Source organism: Antennarius striatus, chromosome 4 (genome assembly GCF_040054535.1).
Source record: "Antennarius striatus isolate MH-2024 chromosome 4, ASM4005453v1, whole genome shotgun sequence".
In the NCBI taxonomy this organism is placed as follows: domain Eukaryota; kingdom Metazoa; phylum Chordata; class Actinopteri; order Lophiiformes; family Antennariidae; genus Antennarius; species Antennarius striatus.
The window spans coordinates 19,302,693-19,318,520 of NC_090779.1; the positions used below are offsets into that span (position 1 = coordinate 19,302,693).

At 38.8% G+C, this 15,828-nt stretch overlaps 5 protein-coding genes across 6 annotated transcripts; 2 read left to right on the forward strand and 3 right to left on the reverse strand.

The window, feature by feature from the left end:
* Window positions 1–1,370: 1,370 nt before the first annotated feature.
* steep1 (STING1 ER exit protein 1) lies at window positions 1,371–2,378 on the reverse strand. The gene has a single exon (XM_068313457.1). It carries the CDS (start codon window positions 2,274–2,276, stop codon window positions 1,599–1,601), a length of 678 nt encoding a protein of 225 aa, XP_068169558.1. The 5' UTR covers window positions 2,277–2,378; the 3' UTR covers window positions 1,371–1,598.
* A 438-nt stretch (window positions 2,379–2,816) lies between these two features.
* LOC137594009 (metallothionein-like) lies at window positions 2,817–4,076 on the reverse strand. The gene is made up of 3 exons (XM_068313183.1): window positions 3,909–4,076; window positions 3,735–3,797; window positions 2,817–3,638 (listed from the first exon to the last, which is right to left on the reverse strand). Exons 1-3 carry the CDS (start codon window positions 3,931–3,933, stop codon window positions 3,547–3,549), a joined length of 180 nt encoding a protein of 59 aa, XP_068169284.1. The 5' UTR covers window positions 3,934–4,076; the 3' UTR covers window positions 2,817–3,546.
* A 3,338-nt stretch (window positions 4,077–7,414) lies between these two features.
* Window positions 7,415–9,695, forward strand: LOC137594375 (lathosterol oxidase-like). Of its 2 annotated transcripts, XM_068313809.1 has the most exons (6): window positions 7,415–7,446; window positions 7,534–7,751; window positions 7,939–8,071; window positions 8,269–8,369; window positions 9,013–9,141; window positions 9,260–9,695. In XM_068313809.1, exons 2-6 carry the CDS (start codon window positions 7,542–7,544, stop codon window positions 9,527–9,529), a joined length of 843 nt encoding a protein of 280 aa, XP_068169910.1. In that variant the 5' UTR covers window positions 7,415–7,446; window positions 7,534–7,541; the 3' UTR covers window positions 9,530–9,695. The 2 variants fall into 2 exon arrangements, with proteins under 2 accessions (XP_068169910.1, XP_068169909.1); XM_068313808.1 differs by lacking the exon at window positions 7,415–7,446 and having other exon boundaries at window positions 7,457–7,751.
* A 2,969-nt stretch (window positions 9,696–12,664) lies between these two features.
* On the forward strand, window positions 12,665–13,410 carry LOC137593948 (metallothionein B). Its single transcript, XM_068313074.1, has 3 exons — window positions 12,665–12,757; window positions 12,868–12,933; window positions 13,197–13,410. The coding sequence occupies exons 1-3, from the start codon at window positions 12,733–12,735 to the stop codon at window positions 13,286–13,288; spliced, it is 183 nt and encodes a 60-aa protein (XP_068169175.1). The 5' UTR covers window positions 12,665–12,732; the 3' UTR covers window positions 13,289–13,410.
* Window positions 13,411–13,549: 139 nt separating this feature from the next.
* On the reverse strand, window positions 13,550–14,763 carry anapc13 (anaphase promoting complex subunit 13). Its single transcript, XM_068313073.1, has 2 exons — window positions 14,416–14,763; window positions 13,550–13,954 (listed from the first exon to the last, which is right to left on the reverse strand). Exons 1-2 carry the CDS (start codon window positions 14,512–14,514, stop codon window positions 13,829–13,831), a joined length of 225 nt encoding a protein of 74 aa, XP_068169174.1. The 5' UTR covers window positions 14,515–14,763; the 3' UTR covers window positions 13,550–13,828.
* Between the last annotated feature and the right edge of the window lie 1,065 nt (window positions 14,764–15,828).

The window sequence follows — 15,828 nt, forward strand, 5'->3', positions numbered from 1 at the left end:
ATTGGTTGAATCCTCATCCTTACCGGAAATCACACTTGTTCGCTTTTTTCTTAAAAGCCAGAATCAGCACTGATCTCTGTCTGTTGGACAGGAGGCTACATTTCATGCCTTATGGCCCTCCCCGTACTGGTTTAATGTCGGTATGGGGAGGCTCATAAACGTTTAAATTACCGTAAATAATAAAATAAATAGTTCGTCGCTCTATCGTGGAATTCGTTAATTGCGCGTTGTTCCTGGAACGCATTAACCGCGAGGAACGAGGGCGCACTGTATACGATATCCTACAAAGGTTATAGCGTGTTTATTCCGGCTATGAACATCTTCAAACTAAACGATACTGGAAAAAATGTTGCTTTAATTATTATAAACGATAAATTAAATAGAATGGCATTACATTTACATTTAAATACTTTTTAGGTGGAACTAGTTTGAATAAATGACAGATGTTTCCTAGTCAGTCAGTGGTTTTCTTTGATGACTAGATGATTATTCATTATAATAGCATTTACAGGTTATTCTAAGTGTCAGCTACACTACAGCTTACTGTAAAACAGACATGTTAATTTGAACATTCATTACAAAACTTCTAAATGCACAGTAAAATCAGTGCATTTTAATTAAATTGATACCACACTGGGACACAGCATTTTTGCTCCAAAATAACAAAGTTGAAATTAACACATATGGTACTTTTTAAAAGATTTTAATGGGGTTTTTTTAACCTTGTGATAATATTGAAGAAATGTCTTTACATTATTATTTTACTACATTATTATACAAAAAAATCATTTTTGCTCGGTGAAAATGTACATTTTTTAATAATATTCAAGTTTTTTTTTATGAAAAGAAAAAGTCGGCGGAGAAACGACACAAACATGAGCTTAAAACCAATGTAATTCATTACTATGAACTGTATTAATCAACCTGTCTTTCCTAATGGCCAATTCAAAATTGCTGATGGCATTTACTTGTACGGAATATTGTGTAATTAATATTTTCCTAAGAACAAGAAAAATGTTCATTACAGGCTGGTAGACTTTGTGCAGTAGCTAAAATAAACATTCTGTTCTACAAATGCAATTTAGAATTGTATAAAATTTGTCAGAAAAATGGACAATTTACCCCCTCATATTTGAGGATGGAGATTTTGACCTAAGTGACTAATTACGAACATTGACACGTTTTGTTTTGACCCATTTTTATGACTGCACCTGCCATTTCTCCTTAGTCATCTTTTGAAATAAACTCATATTTAAAATGTATAAACCAAAACATGTAAGAACCCTTCATGTATTTAAGGCTAATGACCTTGGACTCACAAATCCATCATGATTTAGATGAGGCATACTATAGATGACACCAAGCACATGTCTTACAAAATCCCAAAACAAGTTTATTGAGTCATTTGATTGTTGAAAAATAAAGTTATTTGAAAATTAGCAACAGCATTGTTCTACGAAAAGCACTGAACAAGTCCGAACATTGTCTTTTCTATGTACTGGTGTGTTGTACCGCTCCTAACGAACCACCAATCAATAACAGTTTACTGATCCACTCAGGACCTCATTAATAACAATATTTCCCTCGCTGAATTTCCTCTACTTAAACTGATTGTCAATAAGGGTGCCCTTCATCTTCGCCTTCTTGGCTTCCAGCTCAGCCAGCTCCTGCAGCCTTCTCTTGCTCATGCCCTTCCTCTCCAACTGCTTCTCGATCACTTTGGCGTTTTGAGCGTAAGAGTCCGCCACCTCTCTGGCCTCGATTTCCTCCTCCTCTTCGTCGATGGTGGAAACTGTGACTGAACTGAACTTGCCCATGTCTTTGGTCCGCTTGGTCATCATCACACGAACTTTCTTTGGAGCCTCCGGTGGCTTCTGGCTGTAGACGCTTGTGTTGCCGAAACCCTGTCCAAACTTAACCACGGCGCCGTCCACGATGAATGTGGCTGGGTTGTTCTTCTCCTGGTGCTGGTAAAACAGCAGTAAACCGCATTTTCCACACTTTTTGCGGTACTGCCTCTCGATCCCCTCCGCTCTCTTTATGTACGCATTTTCATCCACGTCCACGTTACAGAACTTGTGGGCATGTTTGGCTGCATCAATCACCCTGGCTCGGTCCCGGGGCCGCATGGGCAGCTTCTCCAGCTGGCAGTCCAGCACCAAAACCATCTGACCGCACAGACAGTAGTAGACATGAAGAGGCTTTTCTCCGTCGTCATATTCCTCTCTGTCCCTGGTGTCCGAGCACACAACACTTCTAGACACGACCTTCGGCATGGCGACTCACTTACATTTATCAGATAATGTCTAAATTATTAACAAATGTTCAGCTAATCTCAACACTTCTATGTCAAGCAGCGAAGTGCGACACACTTCCTGTGTCCGTCACCGTTACAGTTCCTACCGGAAACTGATGTCTCTACATTTGGTCCGCGGAGACCAAAGTTAAAAGAAATTCCATTGAACCCAGTTTACCCTTTCCAGTGGAAAAGTCCGGTAACATTAAATTAAATGTGTGGCATCAGTCGATAGTCCAAGATAAACATGTGTCTGAAGTATGACAAAACAACCGTTTGCACAATGTGATTATTTATTCGTTTGTTTGCCAAATTATTAGGGCCGATAAGGAGCTAATACAGGTCCTTCTCAAAAAATTAGCATATTGTGATAAAGTGCATTATTTTCTGTAATGTACTGATAAACATTAGACTTTCATATATTTTAGATTCATTACACACAACTGAAGTAGTTCAAGCATTTTATTGTTTTAATATTGATTATTTCGGCAAAAAAATAAAGAAAAACTAGAAATCCCTATCTAAAAAAAATAGCATATTTCATCCAACCAATAAAAAAAAAGTGTTTTTAATACAAAAACAGTCAACCTTCAGATAATTACGTTCAATTATGCACTCAATACTTGGTCGGAAATCGTTTTGCAGAAGTGAGTGCTTCAATGCAGCGTGGCATGGAGGTAATCAGCCTATATATATATACAGATATATATATATATATATATATATATATATATATATATACACACACTGTATATTTTATTTATTTTATTTTTAAAAAGCCTCATCTCTTAATTATAATACATCTTCAATTTTAATTATGTCTATTTAGCCAGACACCCCAAAGGATATGTTTTCAAAATGTTTTGAGAATTAAATTGTCCAGTAAATTGCTTCATAATTTGATCAATATTGCTAAAGTACTGTCGCATCGAGCAAAAATCGCCCTCAAGTCTTACAAATTAGTATTTGACAAGGCAGGCCCAGGAGCTTTAATCTGTCTACTGCCTTGTCTGAGACAACCCTTGTTTGAGTACTTTATATTCCAGACACACTTGAATCAAAATCCTCATGTCAAATCCAAAAATACCATACCAACAAGCCAAACAAAGACAATGCATTCTTTGATTTGGAATGCTTTACTTAATTAGATCATATATCATCAGTTAAAAAGTCTTCAGACTTTTTCAGTTGATTAAAAGTGAAAAGGACCACAAGTGCCATCCTGAGAGAAATTCACAGCATCTGACTCTTCACTGACAGCAGCTGGTATCACAAGTTTTTCCTTTGCACACACAACCAGAGGCGCACTTGCTGCAGTCGGATGGACAGCATGAGCAGCAGCCTGCAAAAATAGAAGTGTTGAAACAGTCAAGTGATCTGCAAAATGGAAAATAAGAATAATGATGCCAATACTTAGTCGGGAGAAGGACTGACTTACACTTGCATGAGGAGCAACAACAGCTCTTGCAGGTGCAAGATCCCTTGCAGCCACAGCCTCCACCTGAAACACAAGTCCATTCAATTCAGTTTCAAATTGTCTGCTAATAACAAACTTCTATATAAGACATCTGAGTCAATATGAAGAGGCAAGTCATGACCATTGAAAACTTACTCTTTGAGCAGTCACAGGGGTCCATTATTCAGCTATAGTCAACTTTTCCTCGTGTGGATGAGAGTCTTCAAACGACCGTGTGTTATGATGGTACGTGAATGCGTCCCTCTTTTATATGGTTCAAGCTGAGCCGGCTGCAAAACGCACATGTGACGCTGCACGCAGACGTGTAGTAAATTGTGCGCACTACTTCCTACTTCCCATGCGAGGACAAAGTGGTTTATGTGAAAAAATTCTGGAGATCTTTTTTGTTTCTCTAGGGGGGGGCGCTAGACCTTCAGTAATGAGTGTTTACATTCAGGTAATTATTATTAGATATTGGGACAGTGTCTCATTTTCAGGTATACAAAAAGCATTGTGTGTCTTATAAATACAATATAGTTTCTTTATTCAGAGGGGCTAAACAACTTCACTACATATTGCGATGCGCAAAGAACATGTTGTCACTCGCTCACTTTGCACACGGATTCATGAATCGAAAGAGGAATTTTGCGAGTTCACGATGCGTTCACAGACACGTCCGCAGACGATTCCAGAATGTTCATCTATTGAGTGGAGACATAATATGAGCTGAGTCATTGTAAGGTGTGACCAATGGAAATAAAAAAAATCTAGATTGGGGTGAAATCAGTGAATAACAAGGAATGACTGGACAACAGGACGACTCCTGTTAATTCATTTTGTCTACTCTGACTGCAGTCACCCATTCACAAATCAGCTTTTTGAAAACAGGTAAAGATGTGAATATTTCCAGAAATCAGTTTACAATAATTTACCATGATCTGGGGCTATAAACACTCTAGATTCTATACTCTTCACTGACAGCAGCTGGTATCTGAAGTTTTTCCTTTGCACACGTAACCAGAGGTGCACTTCTGTAGTATAGAACTTTAATAAACCCCAGTGAAACCTCATTTGGCATTTTTTGTTTGAAGACAAGGGAAGGGATGTGTTCTGGCTCAGAATTTTTTTTCCAGGCAACAGTAGATCAGTTCTTGGGGACTTGGTTTTGGGAATGATGGTTGGCTTGTTCGAGAGTAGGGCACCTCCTGCACACAGCCAAGGTGCCTTCAAGCAAGGCACTGGACCCTTAACTGCTCCGAGGTCACTGCCATTTGGCTGCACATGACTTCATCATCTCTTCCACATTTGCACTGTATGTCTTTGTGTGTGTAAGTGTAATGGAGACCTGTTTTCAGTCAACTTGTTGTTTTGGTGCATTCCAATGTGTAATAAAGATGTTTTACAGTGCGTGAAAGCCTCTAAATTGCATTCCCGGGGGTAACGAAAAGATAGTGATGTTTTTCCTCAACTGGGGGTACCACCGAAGGGAGGGGTGCATGCGGGCTGGAACTGGCCATTCCTGCTCGCATGCAGGCCTTGCTTCTTCAAAGGTATAAAAGGTAAAGAGTTTCATACTCCAGTCAGAGTCAGCTGCGGGTCACGTACGGACGCCCAGCCTGGTTGATGCTACTCTGCCTGGATTGTGGGCTCTCCTTCCCTGTGTCAAGGTAAGAGGCGAAACATATTTGGAATAACACCAAATATTGCCTTAGCTCAACCAAATATTTGTTTGTTTATTGCTATGTCTGTGGGGAATGAAACTACAAGTTTATTATAGCATCATAGAATTGTTTCTGTGCTCTGTGGGGAATGAAACTACAAGTTTATTCTATCATCATAGAATTGTTTGTTTGCATTGCTATGCGCTGCGGGAACTAAACGACACATTTAGTCTAGCATCATAGAGGTCTTTTGACTTATTGCTCGTTTGTTTGTTTGTACTTATTGTTTGTTTGTATTTCTACGCTCTGCGTGGAATAAATTATACATTATACTCTAGCATCATAGGAGTCTCGTTGATCAATTGTGTGAGTTTTCTGTGTACCCACCTCCGCGGACCTGCATAAAAATATTTCACAAAACAGTATGTCATTCATATGTGTGAAAAAATATTGTACAAATTGTGTAGAAGGAATTTCCCTATTGATAGATTGAGGAAGTTCTTCCTCTTTCATGACACTGGTCAAATGTTGGGCTACAATTTGTGAGGCCCTCCTGATAGAGGGACAGACCCAGTATTATTTTAATCTCAAATTATCTTAGCTCTAAGGAGCCATAGGTGTTTACCTGGTGTAAAAGTATTTCTTCCTTTTATTTTATTTTTTACATTTTATTTCTGAATATCGGACTGATGGGTTTGCTCATGTCAAACCCATTTGGTAAACTCAAAAGGACCCCATTTGTGAATTCACTGGGCCCCAATCTGAGCCTAAACTCAATTCCCACTAGTGTTCCAGCTATCTCTCTCCTTGTGTGTATGTGCGTGTGTGTGTGTGTGTGCGTGTGCGTGTGCGTGTGTATGTCCGTGTGTTTGTCTGTGTGCCTGTGTGTGTGTGAAGGGCTGACAGAGTTGAGGGAATTTGATCTTGACCCCCAGCATGGCACATGATCCATCAAGCTCTCCAAAAACCGAGCAGACCGACTGGTAGATCTAGTCTTGCTGTTACTGAGCTCCTTGATATTTGCTGAGCATGCTGGGATCTTGTTCCAGCAGGAGTGATATGTCTGCATGTCCGTGGATCCTCTTGACATACGTTTACTGCAAAGACAAGTTCTACATTAAATTTTCAAGAAAAGCAGCACGCGATTCTTCTGTCAAGAAATGCTATATCTCATTAGATGATGTTTTATCCGCCGCAAATCATATGTCAACGAAATGCTGGGTGAATAAGATGGACGACTCAATTAATTTGTAGGAAGGATAGTTCACTCTCGTTTGGTCCCAGTCCTAAAGCAGGTTAGTAAACCAGGTCAGTAAAGCATGGCCATTCTTAGATTCACCACAGATATTTACAATTAAACTGTATCATTTCAATAAATATGAGAGCACAGTAAAAATTATTTAACTTGAGCGATTCCATAGGATGACTGGCAAATTTCATCTGAATAGAAGAAAAAATATATATCAGAATAACAGCAATAAAACCAGAATGAAATTAAAGATGATTTTTGTTGATTAACTATAAAAGGGTGGATACTTGGGACAGTCATTTAATACTTGGGACAGTCATTTAATACTATTTGCAAAGAAACTGATTGCTTATCAATGACACATAACACCACGTCCCTTTATATCACTGCTGGTATGTTCTTTCACAGAGAGTTATAGCGGTGAAAAAAATGCGGCTGGTTTAGTTTTTGAACAAATAATTTGCGTACATTTAAACATGATGACATGTTATTTGGTAATTTATTCAGCCATGGGATGATAAATGGATGAATGATTAGATTGGGATTTTTCTCTACACGCTTGTTGATGCATCCACCTCCTGTGATTTCTTCTACGCCAAGATTTAAACTTCAGAATAACAAGCAAGATATTACAAACATGTAAAGGAGCTAACAGAATAGAATAAAATTAAGTTCAGCTGACAGTTTCATTGGTTCTCTTTGTTCTCTGTTTGTTTGTGGGGGCAAGGTGGGTGTGGTCAAGAGGCTGGCATCTATAACCTTAGGGTGTGTTCAGCAGGGTTGGGTAAGATTAACTGGGGTTCTTAACTTGTGAGTTAACTGATGGTTAAATTCAGGATTGGTCATACTGTACAATTTCATCCCCACACAGACTGAACCATGGATTGCATGCTGAACGTTGCGGACAGTTACGTCTTCACTCCATATGTTTACCCAGCCTCGTGGTCTGAAGATGGTCCACTGCGTCAGATAATTACCCTGTGGGTGGTGACCACCCTGGGAGCAGAGCTGCTTTACCTGGGCTTTGGTGCTCTTAGCTTTTACTATGTGTTTGACCACAATCTCATGAAGCATCCACACTTTATAAAGGTGAGCTGTCACATGCACCAGGCCCTGCAAACAGATAGATTTTTATTCTTCTAAAGTTAACTGTTAATGAATGAAGAAGCTGTGTAAACCATTTTTTGAAGATCATTTATGAGAATATAAAACCCGGAGATAAATTCCAAAGCAAACTTCTCCCAATTCCTTGTCCTTGTCTGTGAACTGAGGACAGAACCAGGTCAGAAAAGAGATTCAACTGGGAACTGTCTCCATCTTCTGGATGAGCTTCCCCACAGTGGCTCTTTTCTTCTGGGAGGTCAGAGGTCACAGCAAACTCTATGAAAACATCAACGAATCTCCAATGGGTGAGAAATTTATGTAAAAACATTAAACTAAATGCAGACTTCAGCTCATATCAAACCTCAATTTACTTTGAAAATTAGCTAATTATAGTCAAATATTATTATAGTCAAATGAAATCAGATATTTGTTATTTCTACAAACTGGCTGTGAAACAATTGGTCTCAATGAGACTTATTAGTCTACTTTTTTATTTTTTCAGGCTGGCTTGGAGTCTTCCTTAGCATTGCTGGTTTCCTGTTCTTCACTGACATGTGTATCTACTGGATCCACCGATGCATGCACCACAAGCTCATTTACAAGGTGAGCTTCAGCATGTTTGTGACCAAAAAATGCTCAGAACATGTTCTAAAATAAACAGAGAACAACTAACCACATAAGGTGCACTGAGTTTCTCAGACTGATGAATCCAAAGTGAATCATATATTTGCATCACATTAGCATTTTTCAGCTTGTTGTTTTAGTTTTGCACGGTTGAATGTGAGCCATGACACTCAACCGTGCAAAACCAAAAACTATCTCCTATGAATGCGATCTGGTGAATCCACTTTACACTTCTGTAGCAGAAAATTAGACAAAGTTAGCTACACGATCGTCCAAAACGTGGAGCATTTAGCTGCTAAATGGACAAATGCCTCCATAAAAATGGAACAATATTAAAGTACATTTCTTCTTCTTAAAAAGGAGAATGCGTTTCACTTTCAATGAGTGAAGAAGACACTATTGTCACAACTTACTGCACTGTAACCATGTAAATGGTCATGTACCAAACTGAGATGGATATTATTTTTCCCAAGCAGGTCTCAATCACTAAACTACATCTCAGCAACTTGCAACGTTTCCAGCATTCATTCTAATTCAAGATAACATTTTATTTATTGAGTATCATTCTTCCCTGATTTATTTTTCACTAAATATTCAAACTATTTGTGTTTCTTCCTCTCAGTACTTACATAAGCAGCATCATATATTCAAGATCCCCACACCTTTTGCAAGTCATGCCTTCCACCCACTTGATGGCTTCCTGCAGAGCTTACCGTATCATGTCTACCCTTTCATCTTCCCCCTCCACAAGGTGCTTGGACTGCTTCTAACTCATTAAACATTTAATGTTTGAATCAATAACAGTGTTTCATATTATGAAGACTATAGCTTCACTGCATATTTTTACATTTGAAATAATTATATTTCAGGTGGTCTACCTCTCACTTTTTATTTTTGTCAACATCTGGACCATTTCCATACACGACGGAGACTACCGCATCCACGGACCCTTGATATTTTTGATCAACGGTGCTGCTCACCATGTAGACCACCATCTCTTCTTCAACTACAACTATGGACAATATTTTACACTCTGGGATCATTTAGGAGGCTCTTATCGACACCCATCAGTCTTACTAAAGAAGGGGCCGCATGATTGTACTCGCATGCGCATGGAGGAGGCAGGGAAAACACAGTGATGGTTTGTTTTTCTGGCTTTAAACATCTTGTCATGAGGAAAACCTCCCAGAGGTGTTTTACCATAACACAATATGTACAACAGTTTTCCCTGAAACAGAACAAATACATCAGGGAAAGTATTTAAGCCATATTTTTAAGACTTTTTATTAGAATATATGATGATCTCTAACCTGAAACCTTACGGGATTTTTCACTGATAACACTTATTTCAGCATTTGTATGAATCTGTGACAATAAAATGAGAAAAAAAATTTTTTTTTTCTATTTTAATTCTCATGAGGGGAAGCCTATGTGTAATTAGTAATGATATTGCTCCAGCATTTTTAGTGCAGTACAATTATCCACAGTAAATCAAATATCACTGAACCATCATCAACAACAGTTCCACTTGGTCTTGAGATTAATGAATGGTTCTTCGTTCCTTCAAAACTGTACATATAGAATGTGGGGTGGCAGTGGCTCAGCGGTAGTGCAGACGTCTTCCATCCAGACATCGCCCAGACATCAGCGGCTCGATTCCCGCTCCTACCAGACATCTGACATCGGAGTGTGAGCTGACTGTGGGAGGTGTCGGCTCACCTCCCGGTCACTGCCGAGGCGCCCCTGAGCATGGTGCCGTCCCCTTACAAGTAGCTCAGTTGGGGCGCTACCAGAAGTGGCTGCCCTTCACTCTCCCTCCCCATTTACTGTTGTGCTGTGTTCACTAACTGCATGCTCGCAGGCCCCTTGTGTGTTGTGTTTTTCAGGGGCCTGCACAAATATATCCTGTACATAACACAAAGACATGTACAGTATACAGTACAGTAAAAAAAGTAATTTCCCCATTGGGCTTGGGACCGGCACAATAAGACACTGGCTTGTGTCCTCTTGCGGCTACACAAACAAGTGTGCAGTGTGCAAATTGTCTTAATTTATGGTTCCTTGCTTGTGTTTCACAATCTTCAGCGTCAGTGCCCCAGAATATAGACTGCACCATCATTCTTACAACCACTGATTAAAAAAAACAAACACACAATTTCAATTATGACCAAATGTTTTAAAAATAGTGTATGGTGTTAATATATGTTTGTGCTAAAGCAAAAGGATTTATCCAATAAGAAAAGTCTGAAAGAGATACCTCCCCCAGGAACTTCCTGACACAAACAAGTGTGCAGTGTGCAATGCTGCTTAATTTATGCATTCTTGCTTTTTTATAACGATTTTCAGCTTCGGTGCCGCAGAATAACAGAGTGAGTTGCCTGTCCTTGACCACTGAAAAAAAAAAAATCTACTTGACTTACTACAAAATGGAAGTAAAATATTTCAAAATGTTGACCAACCCGTTATGTCAAATTAAATTCTTTGTACAAACTTTTCTGAGACAGGACTAAAATTGAACAAATGAGGCATCATCGTCCACTTCTCCCCCACACTTTCAATAACATGCTGGAATAATTCATCACTATAGCTACAGAGCAACCTGAAAACGTAATTGTAATATTTGGAAGATTTTTAATACTATTTCGTGTTTTTAAATAAAGCTTTGGGATTTTGAACACCGCTCATCACCAGAATAAAAATATATGTGGGTTCTTTCAAAGGGTCTCTGATTATGTTCCCATCAGCAAGTTAAAAAATAAAAACATGCATTCGATACGGCTCCGCGATTACATATTTTCCTGAATTTATATATATAATGTTAAAGCATAGAAAGTAGTGTGATAATTAGCTATTCATTGATATTCTCGTTGATTCTTCGAAATTTGCACTCGGCCCTCGATTTCTGGCAATAAACCCGTTGATTCAAAGCAGTCACTTCTCATAATGACTCAGCTCATTACACACGCTTGTATCCTCACAGTAATGGTTTGGGTAAACACCACCAGAGTGGCGAGCGCAAAAACATCACAGTGTTACCTTCAGGTCGCACTGAAAATTCCTAAATCCCAGTTAAGATGGATGACCTTCAAATGTAGATAACGTGTTAACTACACCTAATGGACACCCACAAACAAACAAGCAGACAAACAAACTATAGCAATAACTATATTGACTCACATGAGAGTGAAGTAGTGGTCATTGCTAAAGTTAACCTTAAATAATTTGTCCAAAACAACAGAGAATCCTGTTACTCAGCTGACAGCCTCGTCACAAAAATAGTCTGTTAGGTTTTATCATGATATTGTGGTATTTTTTTCACAAAAAGTCACAAGAGCGTCAAGTGCGCTCTACTCGTAAATTGCATATTTCCCACCGTATTTGGCACCTAAAGGCACCACAATACAACAGTCTGTTTACCTTGGTTTGCTCACGGTTGCCGGGTGCAGAGCAACGGGAGGGAGCGGAGAGCCGTCACGGGCAGGGAGGTTTGTTTGAACCGTGTGCACAGAGCAAAGAAACAAAGACAAACTTTATTGAGTAATAACTGTTTGTATGTGATGGGAAAATAAAATGTTACACATGAATGATAATAATCAAACGACTATGCAATCTGTTGAATTTCAATTCACCACGACTTGGAAATTGCCTACAAAATTAACAAAAAAAACCCCGTGAACTTACCAATTATACATGTATTAAACCATAAACTTTACACAATGTTATACATTTGGAGGTATTAAATAAATACAAAAAAATAGGTTACGTCTATATATAATCATGGTTTATGCCCTAATTTACTATTTTTTACGTGCGTCTGACACATTGACCTTCGCGTTCAAATAGCTGTACTCACGATTTTCACAAATAAATTCACCACTTACACCATTTGTTTGCAGAGTTTATTCATATTTGATGACATGAAAAGGCTAATGCGTATAAAGGACGTTGTTCTTATGCGACAGGTGATACTCCCCATAGACCTGAATATAAAAGACAATAATGGTGTTCTTTCTGCTGACCTATGACATTTTAAAACAAAAAAACAACAATAAGATTAATATCACCACGTGGAGAAAAACGGTTTCGTGGGTATTACGTAATTGTTAGTACAATGACTTTTCATCGCTTAGAAATCTCTGTTCCCGCTCTTGGGGATGAGACTCCAGATCGTCGTGTGCACAAACCTTTGGTAGTCCACTGCGGGCAGTGTGACAGACGCGTTTTGCACTCGGTGCTGTTGTCACTCAGGACGCTATAAAAGAACCTCCCCTTCAGCGTCAATACCAAAACACGAATTCATTTGAGCTCGACAGCACGAAGAAACATCGACATCAACTCAATCATGGACCCTTGTGACTGCGCAAAGAGTGAGTATTTTCTGGTGATGGGATGGATCTTTTGGTTTTACTGTCTTCATTAGACGGATTTGTCATTAGCAAGCAATATATGAAACTGATCTTTGTGAATGTTTTTTTAGGTGGAACCTGCAATTGCGGAGGATCCTGCAAATGCACGAACTGCTCTTGCACCACATGCAAGAAGAGTAAGTCAGAATATAACGTTGTAGATTCATATTTTATTCATAACTCTTTAGGGAACAAAAACATTGTATGGAACCATTTTTTTTGTACACACGTGGGTATCTGCCCAGGTGACTCTTGTTTTTAATTAGCAGTATGACGTGTGTAAAAACTAACCCACTTAAGTGAACCCCGTTTTTTGTGTTAAACTATTTTGATAACCTTTACTTAATGTCATCAATTGTCATATATCTATATTTGCTGACGGTTCTATCGCTGTTCTCAGGCTGTTGCACATGCTGCCCATCCGGATGCAGCAAGTGCGCCTCTGGCTGCGTCTGCAAAGGAAACACGTGTGACACCAGCTGCTGCCAGTGAGGCGTCTGCACCATCCCTTACTGTCCTTGTGATGCCAGCGTGAATTTTGAATTGCCTTCAGATGTCTATTAAATTTACTTTGTACTTGTCTTCAATAATGAAATAAATGTTTACTAAATGAGCACAGGAGTGGAATCTATATTATATTGGCTTCAGTATGAAACGAGATGCAATCTTTCACTTCTGCAGCTTTAAATGAAGTTTAAAATGTCTGGTAAGAAAATGAAATTTTTGCTGGAAGTTTTATCAACTGTCAAGCGATTCTCAAATCTCACCATAAATGAGCTGCCAGATTTCCAATGCAAATATTTTTTTATGTAGAGTCCATTGTTCGCATCACCTTGCATTTTCAACAAGGGAAATCAAGGTCATCCATACAAAACTGTCTCCAAAATGCCACACACACTTCAGATTTATGCAGACTGCAATATAAAATCTTTGGAAAGTAAGACATCCTTGAGGATGCAATAAAGGGCAAAAAGGGCATTTGAATAGAGTACACAAACTAGTTTTTGTCCAAATTTGATTTCAGAATTATTTTTAGCTTCCAGTGCTCGGCGTGTTCTCATGTAGGCTCTGCAGGGCAAGGTCTGTCCACTTCATCTCTTGTTCTTTAACAGACTCTGTGGATCCTCCATTATCCTGTTCGGCCTCTGGGAGTTCACTCTACAAGAGATGAAAAAGTGCAGCATTTCAGTTTTAATATTGATAACTTACAGGACCGTGATAAAAATGCCACAGAAAGAAACAATGGCCCAAGTGTAATTTCAGCAGCTTAATTTTTTCCGATTTTTAAGTAGATACAAATACACACTACAGCATCTGGACAAAGTCTCTGATATTTCTTTTTCGGGTGGTGTGGTCAGGTACCTTGGTGGTCATCTAGCAAGCAGATCTTGCTGATGTAAATGTTTTTTGCACCAGCAAGATCTAATTTATTCATTCATTCATTCATTTCAAATGGTCTGATGTGATGTTAAAGAACAACAAGTTGTGCACAAAGTGCTGAAACACTGGACAATTGGACGTGTGCATTCAAAAGTTTAAACAAGAAGAAAGGGTCTCCTTTTCCCCATCATCTTCGTTTTTCAACTTGTTCAATGAACAGCAGATGTTTGTACATTTACCAGGGGGATGGTGACATCTTCATAAGGAAGTCTGTCTTCCCTCCAGGCATCATCCGTGAGGTCCAGTACTCTCCCATCTCGTTGGATTTCACTGTCCATCCTGGGGCAAGACTCCGTCAATTCAGGTCTATCGAATTCAGAGTTAGCCTCAAGCTAGTTGCAAAATTAACTCTTGACAGAACGTATTGAAGGTCCCCTAAAGTCCGCTACCCGTATAAATATACCAGACAGCCAACTCAGCAATAAGAAATTATAGCCATAAGAGATCAACGAGCAAATATTAAACAAATTAAATGTTTTTGAGCAAGTTCGCAACCCTTTGTGGAGCCAAGATGATGTTATAATACGTCACAGTCTGACGCTTGTTGATGACGTAGAAGTGATGCCTTCAAGTGCAAAGGAAATTATTCGATTTGGCTCCAATTCTGTCAGCCGAATTAGTCACTTGCTACTACGAACACTACCATTTACCAGATAAGGTAAGAAAGTGTCTAATAATATAAAAATCGTAAAAAAAAAGAATAAAAAAAAGAAAAGAAAAAGAAGAAAATGTTTCCAACGGTTAATCGTTTTGAAAATTGATAAGTTTAGGTAACAATGTTTGTTTTTTACCTCGCCGAATGGTTTAATGTTTGGTGATTTCCATGGTAACCAAGTGCCAAGACTTTAGTCTGTGCCCCAGTTAAACTCAACAAGGTAAAGTCATCGTACATTTAAATTTGAATTGGCTTTTTAATGTAGTCAAGTTGATTTGATAACACCAACCTTTCATCTGGATATATTTCAGGCAGTGACGCTGTAAAATTGGACATCTAATCGAAGCAACGTTAAAGTGACCACAGGTTAGGTATAGGCAACTTTTTATGGAAGCATATTTGGGAACTGAGTTCGCGTTTTGCTTTATAACGTAAACTAAATTAAAAGTCTGTTTTAATAAGTTGTCTTGTACAAATGCTGACGTTTTGTGAATTCTTTTTTTTTTTTTTTTTTTGTAGGCACTGCGGTGATGTCAGCCTCTCCAGATCCACAAGAAGAAAAAACTAAATCATGCTTCAACCCTGGAAACCCAGTTTTTTCCTGCACGATGAATCCAGCAGTAAAAGACACACATCCAGGACTGTGGGCAAAGCGACAGAATCCACTGTACAAGACTACATCCAGTGACTATGGTCTTTACCCTCCAACATTTGAGACCTCACCCTGTACCTTCCACCCAAAATCACAAAGATTCTCTGAAAATCTTGGCAAGAGTGGGATGTATCGTGACAACTCTTTCAATACAGCCCTCGATCGAAGCAGGGTTTCTGACTGTCCCAGTTTACAGCACACCATCTAAATGCTTGCCTATTGTAAAATAGCACGTTATGAAGCATATTCATTGTCATTCTTATGAAGTGCTGGTTTAGTATAAAG